At 37.3% G+C, this 20,835-nt stretch overlaps 1 protein-coding gene across 4 annotated transcripts in view; it reads left to right on the forward strand.

Moving 5' to 3' along the window:
* The window catches only part of TP63 (tumor protein p63), a 230,171-nt gene that overhangs the window by 86,443 nt on the left and 122,893 nt on the right, over nt 1-20,835 (forward strand). For all 4 annotated transcript variants that reach the window (XM_045199286.2, XM_045199289.2, XM_053918212.2 and 1 more), the window contains exons 2-3: nt 8,546-8,674; nt 9,459-9,591. In XM_045199286.2, coding sequence (XP_045055221.1) covers nt 8,546-8,674; nt 9,459-9,591 — 262 coding nt within the window. The remainder of the gene's footprint in view (nt 1-8,545; nt 8,675-9,458; nt 9,592-20,835) is intronic.

Raw genomic sequence — 20,835 nt, forward strand, 5'->3', positions numbered from 1 at the left:
TCCTAACTTTAAATCCCAGCTCCATCATTTACTGAGTGACATTGAACGACTTCCTTGTCCTCTCTGAGCCTAAAGGGTGTCCTATGTAAATGAGAAAACAGGCCCTGTGCTGTGAAAGCTTTCCACAGTCCATGGCAGTTCTCGCCTGCCACTCAGCAGGCAAATAGAGCAAAACCAGAATGAATGACCTGTGCTGGTTTTCCTGCCCTTAGGAAGCTCACCTTCCAGTGGGAAGTTAACAGTTGGAACACAAGAGGTTATGACAAAGGGTAAAAATTAAACAAATTGAAGGTGTTTCATTTCCAGGACTAAACTTAAAAAAAAACTTTCAGAGAAGCAACATGTCTCATTCATCACTAAATTCCTACATAGCCTTTCACATAATAAATACTCAATATATATATTGTTGAATCCTTTGCACATAAACCTTTAATTGAAATAAACTTAGACAGGATGTTATTAGTTTTTTTTTTCATCTGAGCAATTTTAGTATATTTTTCCAATGGCTTTTAAAAACAGATAATAGAAAAATAAGTAGGAAGTGATCAGTTTGAAGTGTTTGTTTTCTTTTGTTAATATACTCTAAGTTTAATATTTATAATAATAAATGATAACAATGATTGTGTTTAGCAGCTGGCTTGGGAAATTACAGAAAATTTAAGTCTGCTTTCATTACCCAATACTCAGCACAACAATGGATCTAGGATAAGTTCTTCAGATCCAGGCCTCTGTTTCCTATAAAATAAGGAACAAGACTAGGCAGCCTTAAGGGCACAGCCAGCTTAGACTTCTATAAGTTCCTCAAAGGTTTAGACTCCTGTGTGAACCCATCTTCCCAACTGTGAGCTCAGTTGGTGAGGGGGCCCTACCAGGTCTACTCTCATGGAGATTCCTGATAGCATATTCTCTCTCTCTCTAGCAAAATAACTGACACTCTATCAAGGGGGGCTTTAAGTAAGAAAATCTAAGAGCAGCCAGCGAGCTTCTGGGCTGAGTCACTACTAAATGCTTTTCTAAAATTTTATTAAGTGGGTTCGGGGTTCATACAGAATCAAGTATATTCCTACTTTTATAACTTTAAGTTTGGATGTTCTAAATCAGAGTAAGGAAGCTTTAAATATCCAGAAAATTTTAAGTCTGGAAACTGGTACAAGAGGCCACATGGTTGGTAATTCATGATGAGAATTAGTGTCTGATGCATAAACCTATTCCTATTGGTTATTGGTAAAGACCCAAGTTAAATACAGTGTAGCTAGAGTGGACCAGTTCTTTTTAAATTTCATCATTTTCTTCAATAAGAAAAAGTGAATTAACCTCTGAGATCTATTTTAATTCTATTCAATTACAGTTGTCTGCATTTTCTCCCCATCCCTCCACCCCACCTCAGCCAAACCCACCTCCCTCCCCCACCTTCACCCTCCCCCTTGATTTGTGTCCTTTATAGTAGTTCCTGTAAACCCCTCTCCCCACTATCCCCTCCCCACTCCCCTCTGGCTATTGTTACATTGTTCTTAATTTCAATGTCTCTGGTTAATTTTGTTTGCTTTTTTCTTTTGTTGATTATGTTCCAGTTAAAGGTGAGATCATATGGTATTTGTCCCTCACAGTCTGGCTTATTTCACTTAGCATAATGCTCTCCAGTTCCATCCATGCTGTAGCAAAGGGTATAAGCTCCTTCTTTCTCTCTGCTGCGTAGAATTCCATTGTGTAAATATACCATAGTTTTTGGGTCCACTCGTTTGCTGATGGGCACTTTGGTTGCTTCCAGTACTTGGCTATTGTAAATTGTGCTGCTATGAACATAGGTTGCATAGGGTGCATAGGTTCTTTTGGATTGGTGTTTCAGGATTCTTAGGGTATAGTTCCAGCAGTGGAATTGCCAGGTCTAAAGGCAGTTCCATTTTTAGTTTTCTGAGGAAATGCTGTACTGTTTTCCACAGTGGCCTCACCAGTCTGCATTCCCACCTGCACTAGGGTTCCCTTTTCTCCTCATCCTCTCCAACATTTGTTTGTTGATTGGTTTATGTTGGCCACTCTGACTGGTGTGAGATGGCACCTCATTGTGGTTTTGATTTGCATCTCTCTGATGGGTAGTGATGCTGAGCATCTTTTCATATGTCTCTGGGCCCTCTGTATGTCTTCTTTGGAGAAGTGTGTGTTCAAGTCCTTTGCCCATTTTTTAATTGGGTTGTTGGTGGGTAAAAGACTTAAATATAAGTTGTAACACCATAAAAGTCCTAGAGAAAAACATCGCCAGGAAAATCTCAGACATTCCACACAGCAACATCCTCACAGACACGTCCCCTAAAGCAAGGGACATAAAGGAAAGAGTAAACAAATGGGACCTAATCAAAATAAAAAGCTTCTGCATGGCTAAAGAAAATAGCATTAAAATAAAAAGAGAACCAACCATGTGGGGAAATATATTTGCCAATGATACCTCAGACAAGGGCCTGATCTCCAAAATATATAAAGAACTCACACAACTCCACTCCAGGAAGACAAACAACCCAATTAAAAGATCGATTTTAATTCTAAAATCCAACTATAAAACTAAGGTTGTTTTAAACTCTGAAATTTTAGGGATTTGGAGATTTTTCAGGAGCACAGAAAGAAATTACAAGCAAGACAAACTTGGGTGATAACTTTTAGGGCAAAACAGGAAAAGCAAGAAGAAATGCAAATGGTTAGCAGGTACCCCTTAATGTTTTCAGGTGAATTCTTTGTTTTTGTTTTTGTTTTCTGAGTTAATACAGAGAGTGTAGGATAGTTAATCCAGAGAGAAGAAACTGGAAAAAAGTTGAATTCAGGCTTCCTATTATTGGGTATGACTGGTTTGACAAAACCATTTGAACAGAGTGATTAATCTATGAGTAAATTTATACTGAGATTTCACCCAAGGGCAAAGCCCTGGAGGAAAATAGGATTTATCTCACTCCTCCTGCCTTATGGCACCAGCTGATTTCCTTCCTTTCTTTCACTCAATGTTTTTACATATTTACTTAGAAAATGGGAATAGAAGCTGAGTTTTCAAAGAAGAGGCTTTGAAGATCTTCAAACCTAGACCATTGCTTTTTTTAAAGATTTTATTTATTTGTTTTTAGATAGAGGCGAAGAGAGGGAGAGAAACATCAGTGTGTGGTTGCCTCTTGTGCACTCCTCACTGGGGACCTGGCCTGCAACCCAGGCGTGTGCCCTGTCCAGGAATCAAACCAGTGACCCTTTGTTTCACAGGCTAGCCCTCGATCCACTAAGCCACACCAGCCAGAGTTAGACCATTGTTTTTTGACTTTTAACAACACCCTTTTTCAAAGGAAATCTTACTCAGAACCCTGAGACAAGCAAAAGCCACACTTCATGGTGTTAAGAAGGGTGTGCAGAAGCCTACTACTATTGCTATTCTTTTACATATGTGAACACAGAGGCACCAGGAGCCTCAGGGCTTCATGAAACACAGTCTGAAAACCATTGGCCTGTAATGCTAACCCCCATTTTCACCTTTCACAATGAAACCCCTTGAAACTTGAATCCCTGAATGAGGAGGAAGTGGCCCAAGTTAATGTAACAAGTTGGAGACAAAAGTGATCTACAAAAAAGTGAGAGGTGATGGGGGCATTGTTTTGGTCCAGGGACATAATTAGAGGAAGAACAGTCTAACCTGGAGAGAATTGAAGGATAATTCAGGTTTAATAAAATTATTTTTGTGAGACACTATAATATCTTTAATGGACCTTTCAGATACACTATTTAATTAGTTCAATTCAGCAACTATTTTCTGGATACAAATTACTTAGTACTTGTTACAAATAAGCCCAACATATTGACTCCTAGGCATAATTTCAAGTAAATTTCTCAACCAAGCCACAAAGGAAGTATAGGATAAAAAGACCTCACAGTATGTCAATAGTAGAGCTAGGACTTGAATCCAAGTCTGTCTCACTCCAAAACCAATGTTTCCTCGGCTCTAAAAGACCATATTTTAAATAAGGGATGAGGATATCCTCTGTAGGGAGGAGAGCTCCTAGGACGGGGTGGGCTTTAATGAGAGTCTGCAGAGCAGAGGTCACAGTCAAGGAAGCTAAAGTTCCTGGAGTAGGGAGGCTTGTCCAAGGTTTTGCAGTTGGTTAGTGGTGACATCCAAAACACAGGAAAGGTTTTTTATAAAGGAGTCCGAGCGAAACTAGAGGGAAAATGTAAAACAATGGAATGGCAGAGTAAGCACAGAGAGAAAACACAACTTCCATGAGGAAATACTGAAGAAAACAAATAGATCAAGACAATGGGGCCAATGGTACTTTTCTCTTTTGCTTTAGAGGGACCCTTTCTTTCTTCCGCTGACTTTCTTGACTCAATCTCATATTTTTTGTTATTCAAGATCTAGGTTAGATTAAATACCAATCTTTTCAGAAACTACACCTAAGTTTCTGCAAACTTAAAACTTGCATGTTTTTTGTATTGATTCTCACATAGTGACTATCATTATTGCTGAGAATCTACTTTGTGTTCTGTGTTTATGTTCTAGGGCTCACCTGGCTGTCAAGCTACCAGTCATAGGGTATATACGTCTTTGAATAAACTTCTGGGTCCATGTATATCACAATTCAAATTTATTTGCACTTTGGTGTTTGAATAATTCACTTCTTTACCTCCATATTTGTCGCTGCGAAGGAATTTCTTGTACTTATATTTTCCCCATTTTCTTCTCCTTCAGTTTTACCTGAGGAAAATGTTTATTGTAAATCAAATGTACCTAAAAGTATCACTCGTGGAGTTATTTTCCATAATGCTCACTTCAGTATTAGATCTATAAAATTTCACTTCTTTTTTAGTCACTAGACGGAAGTGTAAAAACCAAGTCTGTCCCAACTCTAAAAAGAAAATAAATAATTAATTTACCCTTTCAATTTAAAGGTAATGTATTTTCAGATGTTCTAACTATAGGTAATTTTTTTAGATATGGTCTTTAGGGACAACACATACTCTGATAGCCCACTCTTCCTTACTTCTTCACGAGTTTAAATTTCTCACCTTTCTTTATATGTACATGCTTTTTGATGCATAATAACATCTAGTTTCTTTGTTCTTGCAACCTTATCCCCATTCTAGCCCCTTTTTCTGCTCTTTCCAGTTTGGATCTCAAGCTAGTCTTCACAGTTCTCTCAGTTCTCTGGCACCCACAACATAATCAGTGAAATAATAGTAATGGTGCTTTTATCTATTTTCCTCTTACTGTTCTCAGATGGTATAAACCAAAGAGAATTACAAAACTGTGCAACTGGGACTATGGAAAAATCATGTTTCCTAACCTCACCCACATTTTTAAACTCTCATCTTTTATCTGCAACTCATTACTCAATTCCGTATTCCCTCATCTTTAGCAGATACCCTCACCTCCTGCTTCATCAAGAAACCTGAGGTTATCAGGTATGAACTGTGTCCTCTGTAAACACATATATCCACCCTTCATATTGTCTCTTCATTTCATCCTGGAATGAGGATTTAGTGGCTTAAATTCAAGGCTATTATCTCAACCTATGCTATTAACCCCTTCCTGTCTGCTTCTTTCAGGACCATTCTCTAAGCCAGAGGTGTCCAACCTTTTGGTGTCTCTGGGCCTCACTGGAAGAAGAGTTGTCTTAGGCCACACATTAAATACACAAACACTAATGTAAACAAAAAAATCTCATAATGTTTTAAATACACTGACAATTTTGTGTTGGTCTGCATTCGTAGTCATCCTGGGCTACATGTGGCCCGCGGGCCATGGGTTGGACACCACTGCCCTTTCCCCATGTCTTAAATTTCTCTCTCTCCCTACTGGCTGCTTCCTTTCTTCTTTACCTTTTCAAGTATAATTCAAGTTCTTCTCATTCAAATATATCAAAGTAACATTTCCCTTTATCCTCTATTTACTCCTCAAATCACCAAAATGTACTTGTGCTTTCATTCCTCTATGGAAAGTATCAGTGTCAGGGACTCCAACGACCTTTCATCAAACCTGGTAGATGACTTTCAGGTCCTGGCTTCCTGGATCCCTCTGCCACATTCAATAGTGTCAGGCCTTTTTAAAATCATTTTTCTTCTGGCTCCTAAGACCCATGAACTTTTCAGTGTCTTCTCGTAAACTTCTTAGTTCTTAGTCTCTCCAAATAGATCCCCTCCTCTCTTCATTAACCCTGCTGTGCATACGTCATGGTATCTACTCTCATGGATTCTCTTTTACCTTGTGATGAGGACTTCTGCTTCTAAACTTCTAATCCATTTGTCTTCCTAGTGCTTAAGCTTTTTCAGTTGCCTGCTTTACTTTTGATATATTCCGTAGGTACTTCAGACTGAATATACTAAGGTGGAACTCATCTCTCCTTTCACTTTAAACCAGGTCTCCCAACTGTATACACTGATTTAGTTAGTGGAGTCATCAGCCACTCAGTCCTAGACAACTGGAAACATGAAGTTTCCTTAAGTCTTTCTTCTCCCTGCATTCATAACATACACAATATTTGATTTAGCCTTTTCCCTAATAATTGAATTTGTCCACATCTTTGCACCCCCATGTCTACTATCACCTATTGTCTTATTGGGACTGGTGCACCAACTTCTTCAATAACCATTTTGCCTATAAACTGCTTTGCTCTAAATCCTTCCTCCCCACAGCTTTCAGATGTATCAATATAAAACATATTCTGACTGTGTCAGTCTGACCATGTCAATGCTGTAGAGGTGGATGCACTAACCTAAATATGTGATAAAAATTTTTATAGGACTAAATACACACAAAAAACACACTTGTTTGTGTGTGTCTTTATGTGTATTTAGTTCTATAAAATAAAGTAAGTATTTCTGAATAAGTCAGTGGATTGTGTCAATGTGAATATCCTGGTTTTGATATTACATGGTAGTTTTGTAAGATGTTACCATTGGGGGAAACTGGATAAAGGGTACTTATGCTCACTCTGTATTATTTATTATAACTGCATGTGAATCCACAATAATCTCAAAATGAAAAGTTTACTTAAAAACACCTTGTAAAAGTATTCTCCAATAGTCAGAAGTAATGAAGTATTTGAGCTTTTATTTTAATATAGTGTACAAGTTTCTACTTCCCTCTTCAACTTCACTTCCCAACATTCTCCACTACAAGTGTTTGCACTATACTAACATTAAGTTGCATCTAATTTTCTGAAATACATCAAGTTATTTTCCATTTTAGTATTTTGTCTATGCTCTTGCCATAGGTTGATCACGCATACTATTAGTCCTAACTTGGCCTTGCAAATTTCTCATTATTAAAGGTTCTTTCCTTGACCCCTTAGTTGAGATGATATATTTCTTCTTTGCTTTTTATAATTTTATGCAGACTATTACTACATTTATTAGAGATTTGTTTTCCTATCTTACTTTCTACACCATAATCTCCTAGAGAATGAGAGCATCTTATTCACTTTTTATTTCCAGTGCCCATTGTACTCTCTGGCAAGTAATAGATGCTCTATGTACATGTTTGACTTTAGTAAACGAAAGTGCTTCTCCATACAGTTTTGAAATCAGTCAATTCAGTGCTGTTATCTTCTATTATGTAACTAGACCAGAGCATTCATTTGCAAATTTAAAATGATTGACTATTCTAGTACACTATTTAACTCTTTGTAACAATAGAAGTAATGTTTAACAGCTTAGCTAATTTCATCCTGGAATAAAATTAGTCTACTGATAATGATAATGAGCTACATACTAAGATGATCTGTGCAGATAACATGCAGATTTCGAGAAAGCATCAGTCAAGAAATCTGATATTTTCCTTTCCATATATATGGATCAAGGTTAATTTTTTTAATGTGAAGGCAAACTTGAGGATCCAGCAACCAAATAAAGCAAACAGAAATAAGATTCATTTGCAACATATTCAGATGTTTGCTTATCCTTTAGTCTAACTAGAATTCCACTCTCCAATTAAAAACCACCCACACACACATCAAAGTAGGTAACTAGTGATTAAGAAAAAAAAGTCTAGGTCCAGGAACTTGAGTTTATTGTCCTTGGGCATGATGCTAAGATGGTAGTTATGAGAGGGGTGATTATGCTGAGGGTGAAATTTAAGTTTCTGAACTCGCTTCTGTTTTCTGATTCTGCTTTTTACTTGCTGGAGGCCGAATGAGCAGATAATCAGTTAAGACACTTACAAAATGAGTTTAATAATAGGTCAGACTTACTGTCAGACCTAATGAGGGAATGTTTATTTTCTTTTTGAAATATGCAGAACATAGACGTTGGATAGCAGATGTGTAAGGTGTAGCAACACTATTAGTTAAAGAGACAAGCTTTGGGAGAAGACATGATTGCCTGGTTTTATTGCAAAATGAGATCCGTGACACTACCTGCAGAAATACAATTTTGCAACTTATAAAATTTACTATATATATAGATATACACACTTGCATGATTTTGAAGATTCACTTAATTTTTTCATCAAGTATGATTTAATTTAAATATTTTGTATGCATAAATACAGAAACTATAATCCTAGTTTCATATTTGTCCTTTTAAGGTTCGTAGAAACCCCAGCTCATTTTTCTTGGAAAGAAAGTTATTACCGATCCACCATGTCCCAGAGCACACAGACAAGTGAATTCCTCAGTCCCGAGGTTTTCCAGCATATCTGGGACTTTTTGGAACAGTAAGTATCAAATCAGCAGAAAAAAAAATGTTATCTTTTAACTAGTATAATTAGGTAAATATGAATTGACATAATATTGCATTAGTAAGGCATATTTCTAGAATTGATAAAAATCAGTTAATATTATTGGAAAAGTTTTATTTCTCCAGTGGCATCTCTGTGTTCCATTTTCCAACACCAAAAGATCATTATTATTCCAAGGTGGTGTAGTTTGGGAAGATCAGAAGGTATCTCTTGCCCAACCCAAAATAACTTCTCCAACAATTCCCTGATACTCAAAGTCTGTTTGGCTTAAAGACTCATTTACTCTTACAATGGAAATACACCACTGAGAAGGTAAAACACTAAATTTTTTTGGTCATTTATGTCTTGCTGAGAAAAGGATTATTATATTCTCTCTGAAGATCTGGATTGGATAAATGAATAAATTAAATGGAAAATGAACGAATATCAGAGCACTTGGGACCCTAAGGGAAGAGTAATAAAATATTCCATCCTTGATACCTTTGTTCCATCCTGTGTTCCACCCAGCAATTCTTTGATGGGGGCAGGGTCCAGATTCCTATTTTACAAATAGGACCTAGATTTGAACTGCATATGATGTGCAGTGGTTATACATGTGGTAAGTGGTTAAGCCAAGATTCAAATCTAGGGTTTCTGATAGAAACCGCTGAGCCTGGCCAACTCTGAGACAGAAAGAGCTAATGTTTACCAACTGGTAAGTGTGTTGTAGTCCTTTTCCAAGCCCTAACATACTTTTTTGTTTGTTTTTCCTTTATGATAGGCCCATATGTTCAGTTCAGCCCATTGACTTGAACTTTGTAGATGAACCATCAGAAAATGGAGCGACAAACAAGATTGAGATTAGCATGGACTGTATCCGCATGCAGGACTCGGACCTGAGTGATCCCATGTGGGTGAGTGGCATGGGCCTCTCCTTTGATGTGTGAGCCATGCTAACCTCTGTTATGCCTGGCTTGTTCCTGGTATATGAAAAGGCAGGGGCCTCTTTATGGGCAAGGCCATTGGAAAGTGAGTCAATTTGGTCCACAGAGAGAAACGTAGAAGCTTGTAGATTCTGCATCTGCCTCCATAATACATGTTTCCACTGATGTGAGGGGTAGGCTTGGAAATGGTTTTTTACATCATTTATCTGAATTGCTCTTCATGCCTATTTTGATTTACAGAGCATGTACCAGCCCAAGTTTTTACTGGGGGAGACAGAACCAGAATCCAGACCTGAATTCTGTCCAAAGCACTTTCCACAATACTATGGCAGACTGCATCTCTCACGGAACTATCCTTCTTTAATGAAGGAGCTCTGAGAACACAAATTTCATTACCTAATAATAGAATACGAAGAAAGAAGAAAACAAATGCATAGAATAGGCTTTCTTTGGCTCCACTGCTGAGTCATGTATGACCTTAAGCCTCGGTTTCCCATCTATAAAATGATGAGAACTTCCATGCCACGTACCTCCTAGACAGCCAAGGAGCACAATGGGTTAATGATAGTAAAACACTTTTCTGAGATGTTTAGTTAAAATTGCTTGTATCTGTGCAGTCCCTAATGCTGGGGAGTTTCTCTTTCTCTCTCTTTTTACATTTTTAAAAAGATATTTTACTTACCACACAAGGCCTGCTGTTTTTTCTATAAAAATTAAAAACAAAAAGAGACTTCTAGAAAATTTTTTAAAAAATGAGAAAGAGTGTGGGGTGTTCTAGAGTATCCACTGATGTGATTAAAGAGAGAGCTTTATAAAAAAAGCCTTTTTTGGAAGGGGGGCGTTAAATGACTTTATTTTATGGAATGGCATAAATGAAAGGAGATAAGTAGATGTTTTGGAATGCCTTGCCTATCCTGTCTAATATAAGATTTTACAAGAATTTTCACAATATACTTTTTGATATGAATTGTATTTTTATTATTGGTAGAAGCCGAAGTGCGGAAATAGGAGAGGAAACAACCCAAAATAGAAAGTTGTAACTTTGCAAATACATCATGTTTTGTTACTATATTGATCAGAGAACAATGTTATTCTTCCCTGGCTCCTTCCACTCTAATAGGAATATAGTCCCCAGCTGTCCTTGAACCGCTGAAAAGAAACTGACAGATAAATCCGAGGGGCAGGTACTTCTAGGCCTCGGAGTATATCGTTATTGAATATGAAGGTGTATGAATTCTGATTTGGCAGTGACTTAGAAATGTCCTCAATCTACTAAATAATATTGCCTCAAATTAATAAGTAGCACCTGCCTAAGAAAACCTATCTTTTTATATTTTCTCCAGAGATTTTCTGTTCTTACTCTTGTACTCATAACAGCAAGCAGAAGTAATACAATTTAAAATTGAGAATCAATCCTTTTCATTTCAAGTTCCTATTATTATATTTTTCCATACTGAAGTATTTTGTTTAACATGCCATGCTATTTCTTGCTTCTTTGTTTTATTAAAGATTTTCTCCTTGAGAACATCCCATTTTTTTTCTCCTCTCAGGTGAATTTCTATCCATCCCTCAATACCCACTTATCCTACCTTCTCTGAGAAAACATTTTGTATCACTATTATCCACCGGTCTGAATTAGAGATCATTCCTCTGAAGCAACCTACGCATATTTTTAGGCATATGACTTATTACGCCACACTACAGTTTATTTCTCTGTCTCTAAAGGGTACAGGGAACACAGCACAGCCTGACTAGTAAGGAGTGCGGTGGAGACTCCAGAAGGCTGGCAGGGCACCCACAGGTGGCAGCACCGAAAAAATAATTAAGCAGCTGGTTGGATCCCCCTGAGAAGAGTGGGGTCTAAACCCTAAGCTGGGATCCCCAGCCTAGAACACCAGAGCCCAAAAAGTACACAGATAACAACCAGCAGTGAAAAGCGGCAGAGTTGCTCTCCGCCACAGGCAGATGGCTGGAGACGCAATGAGCCGTTTAAAGGGACAACACACAAATTTTCATTTGCTGTCACTTACTCAGGGTTCTGGCAAAGGTGGGGGCAGAGTGGGCTGGAGACACCTGAGGAGAGACTGGGGACTGAAGCTCTGGGGAGAGAACTGAGAGAGTAGACTCCGGGATCCCAGTGCAGAGAGTCATCCACCATACTGCAGCAGCCATTGTGCTCAGGCAGACCACTCCCCTGAGCTGCAGCAGCCAGAGGGGAAACAATAGCCCCAGCCCCAGTGGGGACTCTGCCCCGCCCTATGGGACTTAAGCCTGACTGCAGGGTGATTCAATTAACAACTGACTGAGAGGGCCACAGACAGTATATCCCTGGAAGTCTCCAACAGGCTGCCTAAGGTCAGATGGGGTCAACATCTGACATCACCAGAGGCAGATCCAGAGAGAAAAAACAGTTCTAAATACTAGAGGCTACCAAGACGAAATCCACTGTGGTCTTCTCCATGATTTGTGATATTTTCTTTCCTGCATAGCTTTTTAACATTCATTTCTTATCCATCATATGGATATTCCACCTTGTGCATATTCCACCTTCTTCATTCCCTTTTTTATTAATAAAGTAAATTTTACTTTGTCTCTTCGGATTGCTCCAACTCCCAACTCTTATTAGTGTTCCTCCCGCTACCCTCTCAAAATCATTTTTCTTTCAGTAGGTCATCTCATACTCGCTCTCTTTTCTTATAATAGTCTTAATCTCTTTGCATCCTTATTAATACTGGTTCATTTGCTGTTGGTAGTGGGATTGCAGGGGAAAGTTATTTTTGCTGGCGTGGGTTTGTTTCCTGGGCTTTGTGGTTTTGTTCTTACAGCACCTGTACAATAGCATATAAGATGCGGTGGGTGGAGTGACCCTCAGTCAACCAGCTGGGGGGAAGGATCCACCAAAGAATGACCCAACAACAACCAAAACCCAATTACATCCAGAAAGACAACAAAAATGGCATAAAGAGCATCCCAAGAGCATCCAGCTCAGGAGATCAAGGAGACTGCACCACTGAATCTCACAGGTCTCCCACCGTAGAAGATCAAACCACAAAGTCAGGGAGTGAAAACAGATTATTTTAAGAAGCAGAAGCAAGCAAAGAGTCTCACAAATAATGGGAAGGCAAAGATCCCCCATTCAAAAGGAAAGGAGGAATCCTCAGAAAGAGTGCTAAATGAAATAGAGGCAAGTCAACTATCAGATATCGAGTTCAAAACAATGGTTATGAGGAGACTCAATGAGCTCAGTGAGAATTACCAAAAACTGCAGGGGAGCTATGACGAACTTACTGCAAACTGTATCAGCATGAAAAAGGACATAGAAAAAAATCAATAAGAACCAAGAGGAAATGCAGAATTCAATTTCTGAATTGAAGAACATAGTAGAAGGAATCAAAAGCAGGCTAGATGAACCAGAAGATCTAATCAGTGGGCTGTAGGACGAGGTAGAAAAAAAAAAAAAAACGCCAAGAAAGAGTAAGAAGAGGAAAAGAGACTCAGAAAGAATGAAGTGGGGTTAAGGGAACTGCAGGACAGCATGAAACATAATAATATCTGTATAATAGGGATACCAGAAGGAGAAGAAGAGGAGCAAGGGATAGAAAACCTGTTTGAAAAAGTAATGATGGAAAACTTCCCTAATTTCATGAGAGAAAAAGTCACACAAATCCAGGAAGCACTGAGGGTCCCAATCAAGAAGAACCTAAAGAAGCCCACTGCAAGACACATCATAATTAAAATGGCAAAACTCACAGACAAAGAGAGAATCTTAAAGTCAGCAAGGGAGAAACAGGAAGTAACATACAAGGGAGCCTCAATAAAACTAGCAGCTGACTTCTCAAGAGAAACTCTACAAGTCAGAAGGGAATGGCAAGAAATATTCCAAGTAATGAAAATTAAAGACCTGCAACCAAGACTATTCCACCCAGCAAGGCTCTCAATTAAAATGGAAGGTGAAATAGTTTCCTGGACAAAAGAAGGGTCAAAGAATACACCTCCACCAAACCAGCACTGCCAGATATGGTAAGGGGACTGACTGCTTTAAGAAGATGAAGAAAAAGAGTGAAAGGGAGAGGAACACAGGTGCAAGGGGGGTAAAACGGCAATGAATAGATACCTATCAATAATAACTTTAAGTGTAATGGATTAAATGTTCCAATCAAAAGACATAGGGTATTTGAATGGATAAGAAAACATGACTCACACACATTATGCCTGCAAGAGACACACCTCACAACAAAAGACCTACACAGACTGAAAGGGAAAGGTTGAAAAAAATATTCCAAGCAAATGGACAGGAAAACAAAGCCAGCCAGGTAGCAATACTTATATCAGACAAAATAGACTTCAGAACAAAGGCCATAGAAGGAGACTTCATAATACTCAAGGGAAGAATCCATCAAAAAGACATACATTTATAAACATATATGCACAACATAGGACACCTAAATATATAAGAAAAATCTTGGAGGACTTCAACAAAGATACAGACAGTAACACAAGTATAGTAGGGGACTTTAATATCTACTGTCAACAGTGGATAGATCTTCCAAACAAAATAGCAATAAGGATATGGTGGAACTGAATGACGCATTAGATCAAATGGGCTTAACTGATATATACAGAATATTTCATCCTAAAGAAGCAAATTACACATTCTTTTCAAATGCACATGGAACATTTTCAAAGATAAGCCACATGATAGGACACAGAACAAGCCTCAACAAATTCAAGAAAATTAAAATCATATCAAGCATTTTCTTGGAATGCAAGGCCTTGAATCTAGAAACCAACCTTAAAGAAAAAACTCCAAAACATTCAAACTCATGGGGACTAAACAGTATGCTGTTAAACAATGAACAGGTTAATAATGAGGTCAAGGAAGAAATCAAAAAGTTTCTGGAAACAAATGAAAATGAACAGAGGACTCCCAGACCTATGGGACATAGCAAAGGCAGTCCTGAGAGGGAAGTTCATAGCAATACAGGCCTACCTAAAAAAGATAGAAACATTTCAAATAAACAACCTAACCGTGTATCTACAAGAACTGGATGAACAATAACAAAGTCCAGAGTGAGTAGAAGGAAGGAAATAATCAAGATCACAGCAGAATTCAGTGATACAGAGACTAAAAGAAAAGTTCAAAGGATCAATAAGTCCAGGAGCTTGTTCTTTGAAAAGATAAAATTATCAACAAGCCTTTAACCAGACTCATCAAGAAAAAAAGGGAGAGGACCCAAATAAGTAAAACCAGAAATGAAAGAGAGGAAATTACAACTGATACCATAGAACTACAAAGGATTGTAAGAAATTACTACAAAAAAAAAATGCCAAAAAATTTGAAAGCCTGGGTGAAATGGACAAACTTCAAGAAAAATATAATCTTCTAAAACTGAATGAAGAAGAAGCAGAAAACCTGAACAAACCGATAATAGCTGGTGAAATTGAAACAGTAATCAAAAAACTCCTGGCACAGGAAAGCCCTGGACTGGAAGGTTTCACAGGAGAATTTTACAAAACATTTAAGAAAGAGCTAACCCCTATCCTTCTCATACTATTCCAAAAAATCCAAGAATAGGGGAGACTTCCAAACTCTTTTTATGAGGCCAGCATCGTCAATAAAAGGCATACAAACTGGAAAGGAGGAAGTAAAGCTATCACTGTTTACAGATGACATGATAGTATACATAGAAAACCCTTTAGACTCCACCAAAAAACTACTCAGCCTATTAAATGAATTTGGCAAAATGGCAGAATACATAGTCAACATTCAGAAATTGAAAGCATTTTTGTATGCCAACAATAAAATATCAGAAAGAGAAACTAGAAAAAAAATCCCATTTACTATGGCAACAAGAAAAATAAAATTCTTAGGAATAAACTTAAACCAAGGAAGTAAAAGAACTGTGCTCAGAAAACTACAGAACACTAAAGAAAGAAATTAAGGAAGACACAAATAAATGGAAGCACATACTGTGTTCATGGATTGGAAGAATTAACATCATCAAAATGTCTATACTACACAAATCAATTTTAGATTCAACGTAATTCCTATCAAAATACCAGTGGCATATTTCACAGATATAGAACAAATATTCTAAAAATTTATATGGAACCATAAGTGACCCTGAATAACCTCAGCAATTTTGAGAAAGAAGAACGAAGTAGGAGGTATCACAATACTTGATATCAAACTATATTACAAGACCACTGTAATCAAAACAGTCTGGTACTGACATAAGAACAGACACATCGATCAATGGAACAAAATAGAGAGCACAGAAATAGCCCCAACTCTCTATGGTCAATTAATATTTGAAAAAGGGGAAAGAGGCATAAAACAGGGTAAAAATAGCCTCTTGAACAAATGGTGTTGGGAGATCTGGACAGCTACATGCAAAATAGTGAAACTTGACCACCAACTTACAACATACATAAAAATAAACTGAAGATGGATAAAAGACTTAAATATAAGTCATGATACCGTAAAAGTCCTAGAGGAGAACATAGGTAGGAAAATCTCAGATATTCCATGCAGTAATATTTTCACTAATATGCCCTCTAAAGCAAGGGACAGAAATGAAAGAATAAACAAATGGGACTTCATCAAATTAAAAAAAATTCTGCACAGCTAAAGAAAACATCAGCAAAAAACCAACCATGTGGGAAAATATATTTGCAAATGATACCTTGGACAAGGGTTTGATCTCTAAAATATATAAAGAACTCACATGACTCCACACCAGGAAGACAAACAATCCAATTAGAAAAATGGGCAAAGGACCTGAACAGATACTTCTCCTAGGAGGACAGACAGAGGGCCCAGATATAAGTGAAAAGATGCTCAGCATCACTAGCCATTAGAGAGATGCAAATTGAAACCACAATGATATACCATTTCACACTGGTCAGAGTGGCCATCATAAACAAATCAACAAATAATAAGTGCTGGTGATGCTGTGGAGAAAAGGGAAGCCTAGTGCACTGTTGGTGGGAATGCAGACTGGTGCAGCCACTGTGGAAAACAGTATGGAATTTCCTCAGAAAACCAAAAGTGGAACTGCCTTTTCACCCAGCAATTCCACTGCTGGGATTATACCCTAAGAACCCTGAAACACCAATCCAAAAGAACCTATGCACCCCAATGTTCATAGCAGCACAATTTACAATAGCCAAGTACTGGAAGCAACCTAAGTGCCCATCAGCAAATGAGTGGATCAAAAAACTATGGTACATTTACACAATGGAATTCTACACAAGAGAGAGAAAGAAGGAGCTTATACCTTTTGCAACAGCATGGATGGAACTGGAGAGCATTACACTAAGTGAAATAAGCCAGGGGGTAAAAGACAAATAGCATATGATCTCACCTATAAGTGGGACCTAATCAACAAAACAAACAAGCAAGGAAAATAGAACCAGAGACATTGAAGCAAAGAGCAAACTGACAGTAACCAGAGGTGAGGGAGAGGGGGATAACAAGGGATAAAAGGGGAAATGTCATCAATGACCATGTATAAAGGTCCCATGGACAAAGCCAAAGGAGATTAGGATTGAGGGTTGGAGGTGGGAGTGCGTGGGGTGGGGGGGAAGTGGTGATGGGGAAATGGAGACAACTGTACTTGAATGACAATAAAAAATAAATGCAAAAAAAAAATTTTTAAGAGTACAGGGACCATATTTTGTCATGTCCTTTATTTGTTACAGTGTTTTGCACATAGTAGACCCTCAGGAATTTTTGAATTAAAAAAGATGAGACTTTGAAATTATCTAAGAAATCAAACGTTCTCTTTCAAACAGCCCTGTTCAAAAGAACTTTCTTCCTTCGAAGTATTGCACTGGAGAAGAACCTGAGCTCCATTTGTTCTTGGGTACTTCTTTTTCTATGTATTTTAGAGATGCTATATGGGAAACCTCCACCCTTCCCCCATGGGGTAATCATACAATACAGAATCTCAACACTTTTCACTCCTCTGAAGAGACTGTTGCTAATTAGGATTGATGAAACAGAGTTTGACCATCATTTATTAGCACTTTTGAGCTTGAAACTGTCTACCAGATTAAATTGAAGGTAACAAGAAATTAGAAAATAACACTCAGGATAGAAAAATTTGAAATAAGTGTAGGATTGAAATGAGTAAAAAAAAAAGTGGAACACAAGAGGATATGGGGTTTTGTCAGTAGAGGGAACAAAATAGGTTACTTGGAAACAGCCCTATTGAAAGAAATATACTAATAAAGTAAGAATGAACTTAATTAGTTTTTAAAAATTGCCTGTCTGTGGCTGCCTTATTTTTGTTTCCAAAGAACTAAAACATTGGTAATAAATTATTGGTCTATATGAAGCCTGGGTCTAATTCAGTCTGATGACTATTCCAACATTTTCTTAAATGTCCATGTGTGGCCACATAGACAGGACTAGATAATAACAACAGTTCTACTCAACAGGAGTGGCAAAATTGTGGGCTCGCTCAGATGTTTTACCTAGTGTCCTGCTTTGGAGGTTAAGAGCTAGGATCCTCTGAGATTCCTAGTCCTTCTAAAGTGACAGTGGCTGCAGCTGGTGTGGAGCTCTTTTGTTCCACTACGTGGTAGTATGTTTTTCACTTTTCCGTGTATAGGTTAATAGCTATGTAGTTCCAAAACTCTGCACATAAATTCCTTTCCTCTTCAATATAATATAAAAAATTGGGATCTCAGCCAAGTATTGTTTTACTATGCAAGAAATGTGAATCTGTAGACATGAAATGACAAGTCAAATTAAGGACAGAAATCTTGAAATTGAGAGTGTTACTCCATTTTTATTGATTTTTTTTATATACCCTTCACCTTAACACCCAGTCCTGAAATGGGATCATAATGTGTTGTTCTGGTTATTAACAAAGGAAAGTTGAAATGTAGACAATGTTTGTGCCTTCTTCATTAGAATGATTTTAATGTCACTGAAGAATGTGCTGCCTTGGATTAGCAAGGCCCTTGTTGGCTCTTGATTCTGTATTCAGTTGTCTGATATATGACTTTGCATCTCAGCTTTATATTTGTGAACTGTCTGATCATGTCTATCATATTTTCAAGAGGTGGATAATGATGTTAACACCTGAATGTTCTACTGACATGATTGCTGCAAACTACCTAACTCTTTTTTAAAACATGTTTTATTGTTCTTCAATTACAGTTGTTCCCGTTTTCCCCCCATTTCTTTCCCCTTCCCTACCCACCCCTCACTCCCACATTCACTCCTCCCCCCATTGTCTTTGTCCATGGGTCCTCTATTCATGTTCCTTGACTTGGTCCTTCCCCTTCTTTAGTTTTGTATTTGTTTATTCTTTATACTTTGAAAGAAGCCCTGTTTAGCTGAATTAAATTTTTCCCTAGGGATTTGAGTGGTAATTATCTGACCTACCCATTTTTATAAATTCTTACTATAGCAGCCCAGATATACCTGAAGACTCTTCAGCTCTACATATCAAAAGAGCATGTAGTGTGTTTGTATTTGGAAAGGCTTACATCATAGCACTAGCACAATGCCTTATGTTTTTACATGACCCAAGATTCATATAAGATTTCATTTTTATATACTATGTTCCATCTTCTTGTTCAATCAATCCTTTTATCATTATGTAATATTTCTTTTTATCGTAATTTAGTTTGCTCTAAAGTTAATGTCTTTGTTTAAATTAATGTAACCAATCTAACTTTATTTTGATTAATGTTTGCATGGTAAATCTTTATCCTTTTACTTTTAACCTATATTTATTATTATATTTAAAGTGAATATCTTCTAAACAGCACACAATTAAGTTGTTTTTTATCCATTTTGGCAATATCTATCTATTAATTGATATATTTACATCATTACATTTAATATAATTATTGATTTTTTTCAATCATTTATATTTTGTCTGTTTCCTTCTCTGTTCTTCTGTTTCCTTTTTAAGCTGTTATATAGATTATTTGACCCATTTTAATTATTCAATTTTAATTTTTCTATTTTGGTTTCTGCTATATCTCTGCATATTTTTAGTGGTTGCTCTGAGGATTTTTCAATATTCATACTTTTTCAGTGTATTGATAGTCACTGTTTTACCACTTCAAATGCAATGTAGAAAACTGACCACAATTTTGGTTTTATAACCCTCTCCCATGATGTTGTACTTGTCATATATATATAAATAAAACATCTACACACATTGAATACTTCATAAGGCAGTGTTATAATTGTTACTTTCAACTGTCAAATATACTTTAAAGAACTCAAGGAATAGTCTATTTTATTGAACAGAATATTTATTCTTGATATTGCCCTTCCTTTGTACCAATGCCATAGTTGTCACTAGACATTATCAGGAAGAATACAAAATTCCATGAATATTTTCATTTATCAGAATGAATTTTTTAAGGGAAATAAATATCTGTATTTTCTAAGCAAGATCATGCATCATGTCAAAGCTCTAAATTGCTGAATTTTTAATTGATTAGAAGTTTATAAATATTCTCTCCATAGCTCTTTAGCTCTTTCTTTTTCACCCTCCCTACCTTCACATAAACACATAAACACACATACAATTCCATATACATTCACTCACATATAACTCAATTTGAACCACATCTATAGCTATTTTCAAATATTCTAGAATAGCATCATAATAGTTTTTGGTATGCAAAGTGTTTTAAGCTTTCATTTGGTAAATGTGTGTGTGTGTGTGTGTGTGAGATACTCTGTGTACAAATTATTTTTCAGTAAGTCACTGCAGTTCGGCCGCAAACATCTGGTTGACAGCACTGCGGCAGGAATCACTCAAACAGTTGAAATCTCCCTTCCTACATGCCCCATCCTGGGTCAAAAAACAGAAAGGATATGATTCCTGATATGCCGTACAAACATCAATTATTTTCTATGTGTCTTGGTCTCCAGGCACTTGAAATGCACAATGTTACCCAACTGTAGGTCTGACAGCAATATCAATAGCTCACTTCAAGGACAGCATCTCTGTCTTTCTTCTCTTCTTATTTTGCTCTTCTTCAGGCTCCCAGAGCTACCCTCACAGCACTGCTACCACCCTCCTCTCGTGCCTCCTATTCATTCCTTTGCTCCTTTTCAAGTTCCCTAATTCTCCCCTGTTTCCACTTTCCCCCTTTTCTGGTCTTCCAGAAAATCACTACGGTTCAGAATAGGCAGATTTGAATAAAGGCTTAAAAAAACCCCAAAACTTTTAT

The sequence above is a fragment of the Desmodus rotundus genome, chromosome 2 (genome assembly GCF_022682495.2).
Source record: "Desmodus rotundus isolate HL8 chromosome 2, HLdesRot8A.1, whole genome shotgun sequence".
Taxonomy (NCBI): Eukaryota; Metazoa; Chordata; class Mammalia; order Chiroptera; family Phyllostomidae; genus Desmodus; species Desmodus rotundus.